The sequence below is a fragment of the Alexandromys fortis genome, unplaced genomic scaffold (genome assembly GCF_014885135.2).
Source record: "Alexandromys fortis isolate MF-2015 unplaced genomic scaffold, M_Fortis_MF-2015_v1.1 scaffold_11, whole genome shotgun sequence".
In the NCBI taxonomy this organism is placed as follows: Eukaryota; Metazoa; Chordata; class Mammalia; order Rodentia; family Cricetidae; genus Alexandromys; species Alexandromys fortis.
In genome coordinates this window covers 1116242-1128741 of record NW_026067912.1, presented here as the reverse complement: position 1 = coordinate 1128741, position 12500 = coordinate 1116242, and the positions used below count along the sequence as shown (strand labels likewise).

The 12500-nt window shown below is 45.4% G+C and overlaps 1 protein-coding gene across 3 annotated transcripts in view; it reads right to left on the bottom strand.

Moving 5' to 3' along the window:
- Positions 1-2265: 2265 nt before the first annotated feature.
- Positions 2266-12500, bottom strand: part of Itk (IL2 inducible T cell kinase) — a 104880-nt gene continuing 94645 nt past the window's right edge. For all 3 annotated transcript variants that reach the window (XM_050138671.1, XM_050138672.1, XM_050138670.1), the window contains 6 exons: positions 11871-12042; positions 10356-10572; positions 8994-9058; positions 8790-8908; positions 5666-5823; positions 2266-2368 (listed from right to left, as the gene is read on the bottom strand). In XM_050138671.1, the coding sequence (XP_049994628.1) occupies positions 2297-2368; positions 5666-5823; positions 8790-8908; positions 8994-9058; positions 10356-10572; positions 11871-12042 (803 nt within the window). In that variant the 3' untranslated portion in view covers positions 2266-2296. The remainder of the gene's footprint in view (positions 2369-5665; positions 5824-8789; positions 8909-8993; positions 9059-10355; positions 10573-11870; positions 12043-12500) is intronic.

Below are 12500 nucleotides of genomic sequence, written 5' to 3'. Positions count from 1 at the left end.
GAGCTTTATTTTTGCCACATGCAACTGTTGACTTGTGGCTTCTAGAGAAGATAAGACATATATGCACTATTTTTATCTTGAACATGAGCAATAAATACCCTCCTGATCCAGGCATAAATATATAATCCCAAACATTACAAATTGCAAGAGCTACAAAGTACAACTGGAACCCGAGCCTTTCATCAGGGGATTTTCTGCGAATACAGAGCACCATTTCCAAAAATGTAAGAGAATCCCATATTCCCGTGCAGGACACTGAAGAGGTGCACACATGTCTGTCCCAGCCTCCATGGAGCTGAGGTTAAGGAAGACAATATGGGGGCCGGTCTTCGAAACCATGCCACAGACATCTCTCAGTTCCAGTGTTTTTCTTCTAGGCTGAATGTCCCAGAAACCATCTCTTAATTAACGGTTCCAAAAAGAGAATATACACTAGGCTGAGAAGTAGACAGGGATGATTGTGGCCCAGCTGAGGAAGACTGTTTTCTGAATGACAGAGTTTTATGTGGGCACAGTAATTATAGCTGGAAGGGAGGCATTTGAGTCTCAAGTCAGTCTGAATACCACGTGACTTACAAAGAGGGATCCGCAACTCTGATCCTTTCTCTAGGAGCTTTATCTGAACACCTTGGGAGAATCAAGTGTGCCTGGCACCAGGGAACAGTCCTCCTGCAAGGGCTCCAGTTGGAGGCTGAAGGGATAATTACAGGAAACACTCGCAGGAGATTGGTTCAAAGTCCTTTCAAGTTCTTGTATGAATGGCCTCAGGCAATGTGACTCTGGTAGGTTGGGAGAATGAAAGGGTTAATTCCGGGTAGCTTTGAAGTTGTGAACTCAGGTCCTGGTGAGGATGAAGAGGAAGACAGAGAAGAGCCTGTTTCAATGTGGAGCGTCCCACTGCGCCCCCCAGTGGTCTATTCAGGAGCAACACCACTGGGTGTTGCTGCACTGCTTAAGGGCTGACTTCGCTCTAGTATTAATCGGCTCAGCAATCCACTCTCAGCAGGAGGCAGTGTTGAAAAGGGTGGCAGTTCAATCTCTGTCCTTCCCAGTTTTGACACTCTTACGGTGTAGCTGTCTGGCTTTTGAAAAGACTGAGTTCTGCTTTCTGTAAAACATCGATAATAGTGTGCCATCGGGTTGGTATGAACTGATTCTCCAGGAATGGCTTGTTGCTCAGAATATACGCATGTGACCTGTGTAAGTGTCAATCAACAGCAGACATCTCATGCATTTTGGAAACGCCTCTCAGTGCTCGACTCTATGTCCTGCCAGATAGTCTGAACAAGGGCAAAAATCCTCCTTCTTTTGCTAGGATCTTGAGAGTTTTGAAGTCTCGACCTTAAAACTGCTAAACTCCTAAAGCCTAAGAGAACGCCAAAGTCTTGAGGCCACACGGACCAGCACTGTGCTGCCCTCTCTTGGTTCAGGTAGGTTGTGCAGATGCCTACCTAAGAGGTTAGAATGATGAACATTCTATAGTTATTGCCTCAGCATTCTGCATAGACCAGGAGCCCCAGTCACCCACGTGAGTCACTACGACAGGGCCATTGGATTAGTAATAAGCCAATGCCTTGTTTTGTACCTGTTGATACCCGACCATCAGAGGCCCCCTCGTTCCTGGTCAATCTCAGACACACAGTGGTCCAGCCATGGGGTCTGGATGGGTCATTTCACTCTATGCACCCAGTGGAGCTTTCTATGCTCCATCGAAGAGAGGTGTCAGTGTGCTCTGAAACCTCACGACATCCGGCCTCTGGCACAAGCAGCCACCCCACCACGTGTGGCAGGAAGTTGAGGCTGGCAGCTTCACAGTTAGCAGAACCCTCTGGCTAATCACCTCTTGCATTTCTTAGAAAAAGAATGAGGCTTCCCATTCTTCCATTTGTAAATGGGGATACTGTGTTGTTGGGTCAAATAAAGCATCTCTTGAGTATTCGACCTATGCTTACAATATTAATAAAAAGAAGAACGTGGCCTATATCTGCTTCTCCCTATTGCTAAGAAGGGGAGGAAATGCTTCTGAGAGCAGGTGATGGAACTTTGAGATAGCGTATGACAAGAGGCTGGGGTGGGTGGGCACAGCGCCATGGTTACTGTTGTAGCCCAGTCTTTGGCCCAGTGGCTGGCCCTCCAGTTTCTTCTAGGATGCTGCGGTCACAGTTGCGTAGGGGCTGGCACCATGGTCCAGGCACCCGTGCGGGGTCCTGGGCTGCTGGCAGCTTTTAATGCTCTGTAAAAAGGACACTGTTCCTTCGCTCAGGATACACGGCTGTGGCTGGTCAACGAATCCCTGCTAAAGTCCAGATTCTGCGATTTCAGCCAGCTGATTTAACAGCTGGGAGAAAGGTGGACGGTCCTCTGGTTTCTGCAGAGTAACAAAGAGAGCTCTGTGAGTTGCCCATACCTGTGTGTCCCGGCTAAGTGCAAAGCAGATCTGAATCCAATAGCAGCATCTGCCCTAAAGTCTTCCCACATGGGCTGTCTTGGAGGCAGGATGTTCTTACTATCCATAATGGAGAGTCTGAGACCAGGCGGCCTAATTTTAAATTCCGTTGTCACTTCTTTACTACCTGATCTCAGATTCAGTGCAACGTGAACCAAAGCTCCCAGCAAGTGATTCTGTGGTGGCAAAGAGCTGACTGTGATGTTAAAGCAGTCTTTTTCCTTCTTCCCCTCTTTTTGGATTGGGGTACATAAGTGTATGGAAAATAAATGTGGGTGTAGTCAGGATTCAGTATTCACTGGGTTGCCCTCCTGGTACTATTCTATATTATTATTTTTTCATATCTCTGTTTCTCTTGCCTAACATTTCTAAACCACGGGCTCATTTCCCTGGAACACAGGAACCCATCGAGGCTGGACCCTCACGTCTTACCATTTGATCCAGTGACCTCTCCCAGGCATTTACCTAACTGAGTTGAAAATTAATGTCTACACATAGATTCCCAATAACGGATGCATTTACAGTGAACATTTATAGCAAATTGATGCATAATTGCTGGAAACCAAAAACTGCTAAGATTTCCTTCAGTAAGCACATGAATAAATAAGCTATGGTATGTCTACACAACGGATTATTACTCAACAATAAAGAATAAATAAACAATAAAATCCAAGAAACACACAAAACAACATTAAATACATATTACTAGCAGAAAGAGGCCAGTCTGAAAAGGCTACAACTGTATGATTCCAGCTCCAGGGCCAACCTGGAAAGGCCAAAACTGCCGACAGTAAAACGATCAATAGTTGCCAGGGTTTGGGGAGTGAGGGCAGAGACGAACAGGAAAAACAAAGGGGATTTGTAGGACAGGGAAACTATCCTACATGATCCTATAATGGTGGGTCTGTGGCATGACGTGTTTGTCAAAGCCCACTGAACCCGGCAGTACCAGCAGTGAACCTTAATCTCTGAACTTTGGTCAATGATGATGTAGCAGCAGGTGTTTGTTTAAAAATGACTGAAATGAACCAAATTCTTATGAAGTGCTAATAAGCAAAGTAAACCGAGGAGGAAGGGAAATATGGGAACTACTCGTGCTGTGTGCTCAGTTCTTCTAGATACACAGAAGTCTAAGATCTGTTAGAAAAAAATAAAAAAGATAGTTGAGGTGACTTTCTTAGAGCAACCCACACCCACATTCTTGGGTGTGTCCTTCCTGAGTACCCTCTCCCCCTTGTAACGCGTGTGCATAAGATCTACGTTAAAAGTGTCTTTTAATAAGTTCTGCTTCATAAAACATAGCTAAAAGAGGCCGGGCGCATGCGTTTAATGCAAGCACCCAAGAGGCAGAGGCAGGCGGATCTCTGAGAATGAGACCAGCCTGGTCTACATAGCAAGTTTCATTACAACGAGGACTACACAGAGAAACCCTGTCTCAAAACCTGCTCCCTCCCAATTAGCTAAAAAAGAAAGTAAATAGAATTTCTTTTGTGTTCCTGCTTGTATCTTTCATTGCTTATGTTATTAATTCTCTGTGAATTTATAGATTGAGCATTATTTATTAGTCTTGTAAGTCAAAGAAAGGAGGGTTTTTTTTTTTATCATGGTTAATGGTAAGAAACTGTTAAGACTAAGGTTTTACTTAACGCTACTAGACTTTTTGAGATTCTGTCTTATTGAGGGTCTTTAAAAAATTATGCAACTCTAATCTACATGGGAAGCGGAAAAAGACAAGCTCTTCTGAGTAAATTGGGAGCAGTGGGAATCATGGAAGAGGGCAGAAGGGGGGAGGAAGGGAGGGGAGTGAAGAAAAATATATAGCTCAACAAGGACAATGGCACTGGGTTTTGATTCTGTTCCATGTACTGGCTTTGTGGGAACCTAGTCTGTTTGGATCCTCACCTTCCTAGACCTGGATGGAGGGGGGAGGTCCTTGGACTTACCACAGGGCAGGGAACCCTGAATACTCTTTGGATTGGAAAAGGAGGGGGAGGGGAGAGAGGGGAGGAGGGGGAGGGAAAGGGGAGGAGGTGAAAATTTGTAATAATAATAATAAAATAAAATAAAAAACAAAAAAAACAATAAAAAAGGTAAAATATGAAATGCAGAGAAAAAACTATCAGGCTTTCTAAAACTAAATAAATATTTCCTTTTATTAAAGGTAAAAATAAATTTAAAAAAGGAATCAAACAAGGACTGGAGAGATGGCTCAGAGCTTAAGAGCACTGGCTGCTCTTCCAGAGGACCTGTGTTCAATTCCCAGCAACCACATGGTGGCTCACAACCATCTGTAATGGTACCCTCTTCTGACCTGCAGGCATACATGCAGACAGAATACTGTATACATAATAAATAAATAAATCTTAAAAAATTAAACAAACAAAATTTTATCCCACTTATGGGTACATGTTCAAAGAAAATGATGTCAATATATTAAAGAAATACATGCTTGCCAGTGTTTGGAGTATCCAGTTAGGTATCCATCAACAGAACTTTGGGCAACACGATGAACAGATAAGATATATACATAAATATATATGTACATATAAACATATGTGTGCGCGTGTGTGTGTGTATATATACAAACACATATATACTTATAGATGAGTATGTGTGTGTGTACACATATATATGATGGCACTTTATTCAGTGAAGAAGAATGAACCCTTGTCATTGGTTGCAATGTGGGTGAATCTGGAGGATATTACATCAGGTGAAAGGTGAGACCCAGGAAGAAGCTCATACTCTCTGTCACATGTAAAGCTAAGAAAAGCCAATGTGAAAGTGGAACAGTGGTTCTCAGAGCCTGGGAAGCTGTGAGGAAAGAGAGAGGAAAAGGTGGTTAATAAGCACCAAAATACTGTCCAATAAAGGAGAAAGTTCTCGATTTGGACGGCCCAGTGGGAGGCTGCAGCCCACTAGCTGTGTTTTGTGAGTGGTAGAAGAAAAGGCTCCAAGCATGACATAATGGTGGGAAGAAGTGACATGGACTCCATCACCCCCACACTCAGTACACATAGATCACCACATATTAAAGTATCATACTGTACACCACATGGACATATAATGAAGACCTAATTACACATATACACAGATACAACTTCCTGCTTGTTTACTATGGCCGTCCTTGGTCCTCATCCTCCTAGGACGTCCTTTCCCTTGAGATGCAGGCCCTGAAAATGTGTGTGATGATACAGGGGGATGACCTCATGTACTGACCTCCTTCCAGCAATGGTTCATGATCTGGTAGATGTGAGAGGAGGCCAGGCGGGGCTTGTATAAGCGAAAGCCGGTGCTGATGTCTTCCACCACCTCTGAGTTGCTCCGGTTTTCATATGGGATTTTACCCTCACTGAAGACTTCCCACATTAGCACACCTAGAAGCAACAGTGAGCGGAACAACAGCTAATGGCAAAGGGCACACGTACCAAAGAGACTCATCTAAAAATGACGGAGTCCTTGGAGTTTAGCAACCAAGTCCACTCGGTAGGCATCTAGAGGTTCAGTATCTGGCCCGTGAGGCTTATCGGGCTTCCTCTTAATATTTTTTTCATTGATTGATTAACTTCTATTTTAAAGTCTTTGTTTTTTACTTATGTGTCTGTGTATGTGTTTGTATGAATATATGCCATGTGTGCAGGTGCTTGAGGAGTCTAGAGGAGGCCACCCGATCTTCTGGAGAGGTTGTGGGGTTTATGTGAAACAAATTCATGTCCAGGCTTGGGTTCCATTTCCAAGCTCTCTCCCTTTACTCCCCTCTCTCCATCGCTATAAATGCACACACAGATATGCAAATATCCCAGAATCTAAAGTCTGAGGCGTTTCTGGTGTCAGGCATTTCATCTGTGGAATGTTAACTTGTACTGTAGAGAGAGAGGAGAAGGCACCTTCTGGTGGTATGTCTCCTCACATCTGCCATTCACAGGAAGGCTGCCCCAGCTTTGTCTTTAACATGTACTGACAGATCACAGCCTCCCAGAGGAAGTGAGGTTACTGATGCCCTAACCAGGGCTTTGCAAGGCAAAAGGACTGTGGGATGAAGTGTCCCCAAGTCTGATCGCCAAACACCCAAATAAGAATCAGCTCCTAAACTTGATCATATGGCAGACTTCCGAACCCCATCCTAAAACCTTCCTTCCAGGGTCACCATCCTGCAGGCTCCTCTGAGGTGCCTGAGGACCTGGAAATTCAGATTCTGTTTCCGTATTCCAAGGTGCCAGGCTTTTTAGTGGTGTGTCTTCTGAAAGTGAGTTGTTGTGCTGTTAGCTGGAAGAAGTTACAGGATGAACTCTGGGGGAGATTGTTCTGACATCATCCTTGCACAACTGTCCACAAGTGTGGAAGACAGCTAGGGACAGTGTGAGTCCATCTCTCCATGGCTAAAAAGCCTGGCATCTTGGAATACGGAAACAGAATCTGTACCCACAGCTCGGGGTAACTGCTTTATTATGAACCTTCTGAAGTCAATTGGGGCAAAAAACAGAGACTTTATTTATGACGAAACCTATTGAGATGAAGCAGGCAGGAGGCTCTCAGGTCACAAGGTGGCTGCGGTTTGCCCATGCTGCTACCAATTTCTTTCCCTTCTTTCTTCCTCTTTCCCTCTCCCTCCCTCTCTAGTCCCTTCCCCCCTCCCTCCCCCTTTCTTTCCTTCCTCCTCTCTGTGTGACCCTGGCTGTCTGGCTGGGAACTCACTCTATAGATGAGGCTGGCCTTGAACTCAAAGATGGCCCTGTCTCTAGGGAGCTGGGACTAAAGGTCTGTGCCACCATGCTCAGGTGCTGCTACCTGTTTTTTTATCTTCACCTATCTGTCTATCAACCTCATGCCTGGACTCCCTTCAGGAAGGGAGTTATTTTAAACTAATCTTCTGGAGAACAGCAGAACATCCTCCGGCTGATGTGCTATGACGTCACAGGCTCCATTCTGAGTCTGCAGGTGGAGGTGCAGGTATGGCTGGCACTCTAAGCATCTTTGGGAGGCCCTGCCTTGGCAGTGTCAGTAGCTCCATTAGCCATGAAGAGATGGACACACACTGTCCTTTGCTGTCCTCCACACTTGTTGACAGTTGTGCAAGGATGATGCGAGAACAATCTCCCCTGGGGTTCATTCTGTAACTTCTACCAGTTAACAGAGTAACAGCCAAGCACGGAGATGGGGTTGGATTAAGGAATAGATCAGAAAGATTCATAATTAACAAGTTCTGGGCTCTTGGGAATGGGCATTCTACAGTGTGAAGAAATTCCTATCATTGATTCTTACCTTGGGCTATCTGACTGGACAGCATCTCCTTTGCTTATACCACTGAGGTTTGTGCCTTAGTAAACCTTTCCTACAGAATGGCAAGGTCAACCTGAAGCTGTTTCTCTCCAAAGTTCCCTCTTTACAGTTATCATACCACAGAGGTTATTTGGTGCATATTCATGCACAGTTACATGCAGAAATTATGACTTAGGCAGACATCAAATCCAGCAAGTCATTTAGCCTTTCTCACATGGTGACACCATCCATCCATCCATCTACCCATCCACCCATCCACCCATCCATCCATCCATCCATCCATCCACCCACCCAAGGCCTTTAGAACAGTTACTAACTTAGTAACTCCTGCTCTCTGGACGTAGCTGAGGTTTTTACATGTTCCAGTTCCTGTAAGGAACACACTGCCATGAATATTTGAATGGAGACATTTGTTCAAGAGTCACCTCCTAGAAAGGCCTTTCCAGACCATACTAGTTACAAATAGACCCTTCCTCCAGCCTAAATACACTCTGTACCATTGTTGTTGTATTTGATTCCTAGCCCTAGCCGACCCAAATATGACTGGATCTTCTACCGGCTAGCTTGTGTGATAGCTGCCTGTCTCCTCAAAAGTTTCGCTTCAAGAGGACAGAAGCTTCTTCTGCCCTTTTTCCTCCTGCTTTTCAGCACCTGAGTAGCCCTGGGATTGAATGCTCAGCAGACCACTGTAGAGTAACAGACGCTTACTAGGATCAAGTGTGGGATCCTAGCATCAAGGACGATGCTAGGCACAGCATGGTCCTACTTTCACAGGCTTCATATCCTAATCTCTGGACTACTCCAGCCTCTCAGCTCACAGAAGCTACCATGGGACACTTTTTCTCCACTGTGATCTTTAATTTATTAGCTGTTTCAAAGCTCTCTAGAAACAAATGCAATAATTACAGCCCATTCGAACATTTCAGGCTGACCTCACACAGGCCCTCAGTAGGTTCTTTCTCTGTTCGGGGACCAGAACAAAATAGAATTGTTTGCCTTTGAGAAAGAAACAGCTGGTCCACAGATCCAGATCGCACAGGGGTGGGCTGAAGAGGACACTCACCAAATGACCACACATCCGACTTGCTGCTATAGCGACTTAAAAAGAACACTTCTGGAGATGCCCACTTCACTGGGAATTTGGTGCCCGTGGAGCTGGTATATTGATCATCAAGGACGAACCTGGGGAGAGGCAGGGATGAGGTCAGAACACTCCAGGGCTGAGTGTCACTCCTGAGAGTTTGCTGACACCATGTCCCTGTGTTACCTCGTCATCCCAAAGTCGGACACCTTGATGACTTGGTTTTCTCCCACCAAACAGTTTCTGGCGGCCTAGAGGAGAGACAGGTAGGCAAAAGAGAGATGAAGCTGTGGGTGGACAGCTAGTAGCAGAGAGTTTCCCATCGTTAGTGTTTGCTGTGTTGCTGTACAAAGGCACTGCAGAGCAGTGCAGAGGTCAAGCATCACCAGAACGCTGCTGAGCTAGCAGGAAATCCAGCCAGTTAGCTGAATGTGCAAGCCCCTTTGCCAGGATGAGGAATTTATCTTCATTCCCACTTATTAGAGAAATCCAGTGTTGTCCAGCCAGTGGTTCACTGGAATGCAGCCTGACGCAGAAGGCAATGCTGACACTGGCTGACTGCAGTGCCTCCCAAGTGATCAGTACCAAAGTGTTCAGAAGCTAATCCTCTTAAAATTGCCCTAAATAGGGGAAGACTGGCCAATGGGCCACTGGCATCATCCTAGAGTGTAGTCTTGGAAGAGCCCTGGGAGACACTTAAAAGTGTCTCCATGTTCACCTGGAGAATCACATTCATGACCCCCCACCATCAGAGGTTCCCAGGCTGTCTCTCAGGTTATCTAGGACAATTTCAGTGGAGAAACTGTGCTTAGGCTCAAGTGCTCATCAGTGAGAGAAGGTGTAAAGAAAAGGTGGTGTGAACAGACTCGGAAAAGGTGGGCTTATTCAGCCATAAGGAGGGATGTAGGATTTTAGTTGCTGGAAAGTGGGACAGAACTGGGGATCGCCAGGTCAAGAGGGATAGCTACCCTTAAGGACAAATAGCATGTGTTGTTGCTGTTTTTATAATCTCACACAAGGGCGCTAGATGAAGAAATAAATAAAATGTGCAGATAGGAACGGAACTATTTGTGAAGGAGAGGGGTAGCCAGTGAGACCAGGGACAAAAGATGGCACGGGAGAGCTGAACACGATCAAATCATATGACACACTCAGAGGAAAGGCGTAAAAGGACCCATTGCTTTGTAAATTAATAAATGTAAATAGTATGTTTTACAAAGTAAAACTGTCTTTGCCCATTTCCTTCATTTTACCCGGGGGAAACTGAGGCACGGGGAAGCTAATAAGGACTGGTTGGAAGTTCCGCTTTGGAAGAATGTGAGCTGAAACACTGAGTGTATGTTAGAAGAAGGGCTGAGGTGCAGTTCATATCTGAGCACTCGGGAAACACTTCCCTACTAGGAACCTCCTGAAGCTGAGAGGAAGGACAGCCACATGGGGCATGTCACTTAGGAACGCTCTCTCTCTAGGTCTTGCTGTACTACATTTCAGGGGAAGATGTTCCTTTGTCTGTCCTTGCAGGCGTTGGCTCTGTGCATGCGCTCATACCAGGTCTCTGTGGATGAAGCATGCCGTTTCCAGGTAGGCCATGCCCTCACACACATCCAGGCACATGCCCAGCAGGGTCTCTGCCGCAAAGAGGCCCCTCTGACTTCGCAGGTAATCTGACAGGCAGCCGTGTTCCATGAACTCGAACACCAGGCAGATGGGGGCTTGTTCCAGGCACACCCCATAGAGCTGGACCAGTTTGGGATGAGAGAGTTTCCTGGAAGAAAAAAGGCAAGAGATGTGATGACCAGGATTTAGTCTTCCAAAAGTGCTGATCATATTATGGCACCCAGCTCACAGTTCTGAGAACAGAAACAAACTCCAAACTCAAATCAAAGATGGTCATGAAGCCAAGGGTTGAGGACAGGGAGTCAGGTAGTATGAATGAAGATGGACAGACGCCAGTGTGTGCCTGAGGAGAGATGGGTAGGGGAGGAAAATGGAGGGCCAGACCACAGAGCAGGTCCTCTAGATCATGCTCAAGTGTACCCCCTTCCCATGTATGTGTGCGTGTGCTTTATGTATGTATGTATGTATGTATGTGTGTATGTATGTGTGTGTGTAGGCCAAGGGTCAAGCATGGGTGTTCTTGTGACACTGCCAATCTTTCCTTTTTAATTTTTTTCTTCTTTTGAAAATAGATTTTTTTCTCACAATATATCCTGATTACAGTTTTTCTTCTCTTTACTCCCCATATTCTTTCGTACCTACCCTCCCATCAGGGTCCACTCCCTTTCTGTCTTTCACTAGGGGATAACATTAAAATATTATATAACAATCAAAAACTAACATTAAAGTTAGACAAGACACAAACAGGAAGGAAAGGGCCTAAGCAAGAACCAGAGGCCATTGGTTCACACACCCAGGAATACCATAAAAACACTCAAGTGGAAGCCACAGCACACATACAGAGGATGTGGTGCAGACCCATGCAGGCTCCGTGCTTGCTGCCACAGTCACTGTGAGCTCCTATGAGCTTTGCTCATGTTAATTTAGAGGGCCTTGTTTTCTTTTATAGCAGCAGTATGTATGTGTACGACGTATGTATCGTGCTGATCTCTTAGAACTGTACAGATGGTTGTGAGCTACAAGTGCTCTTAAGCACTGAGTCCTCTCTCCAGCCCCCATCTTTTCTTTTCGTGAAAAAGGATCTCACTGACTCAGAACTACCCAAGTAAGCTAGGCTGGCCAGCAAGCCTGGGATCTGCCCGTCTCTCCAGCATTGGGACTCCAAGTACAAGTCACCATGCCTAGCTATTTTTTTTTTAATAACATGGTTTCTGTTGATTGAACTTAGGTCTTGGGGGTTATGTAGCAAGCACTTCACCAACTGAGCCCTAATGAGGTTCCTCTCTCCTCTCTCTCTCTCTCTCTCTCTCTCTCTCTCCTCTCTTTTGTTGTTTCCTATGCAGTAGGATTCTACTACTGGGGCCCGACATACATCAGAGTAGAGTTTTGTGCACGCAGCCCAAAGCCCCCCCCCCAGGATGCCCGCACACCCCTGCTTTCACTCACATCATGACTTCAGCCTCTTCGATAAAGTCCTCTTCTGACATCGCCCCTTCCTGAATGGTCTTGATGGCCACCTTGTCCTTGTTGAGCCAGTAGCCAAGGTGCACCAGCCCAAATTGTCCACTGCCAATCTCCTGCACAAAAGTGAGCTCTGAGGGGTGGATCACCCACTTCCCTGGAACAGAGAAAGAGAGGGAGGGAGTGGGCAATTAATAAGATATAGGACTCTCAGGAATATATACAGTCCTAGCTAGCCTATGGCTACCATACCTCAAAAAATGGCTTAGACTGTTACAGGTAATTACTATAACCTGGATATGTTTTGGAAACTGCCATAATGTGGGAGTGGGGAGCATCAAGGAAAAGGAAGATGATGTAAAGTATGGTAAAGAATGTAAATAAAAGAATCATTGTAAGATCACAACCGTTTTTTAATTTTATTTTTTAAGTACATTTTTTTTTCCTTTAGACAAAAGTCTCACTGGGTCTTATTATGTAGCTCAGACTGTCCAGAAACTCGCCATCTAGCTCAGACTGGCCTCAAGCTTGTAATCCTACTGCCTCAGTCTCCAGAGCACACAGAGGCTTACAAATCCCATGCCTATAAATTTTTATTGCCATTTTTGCAGAGGG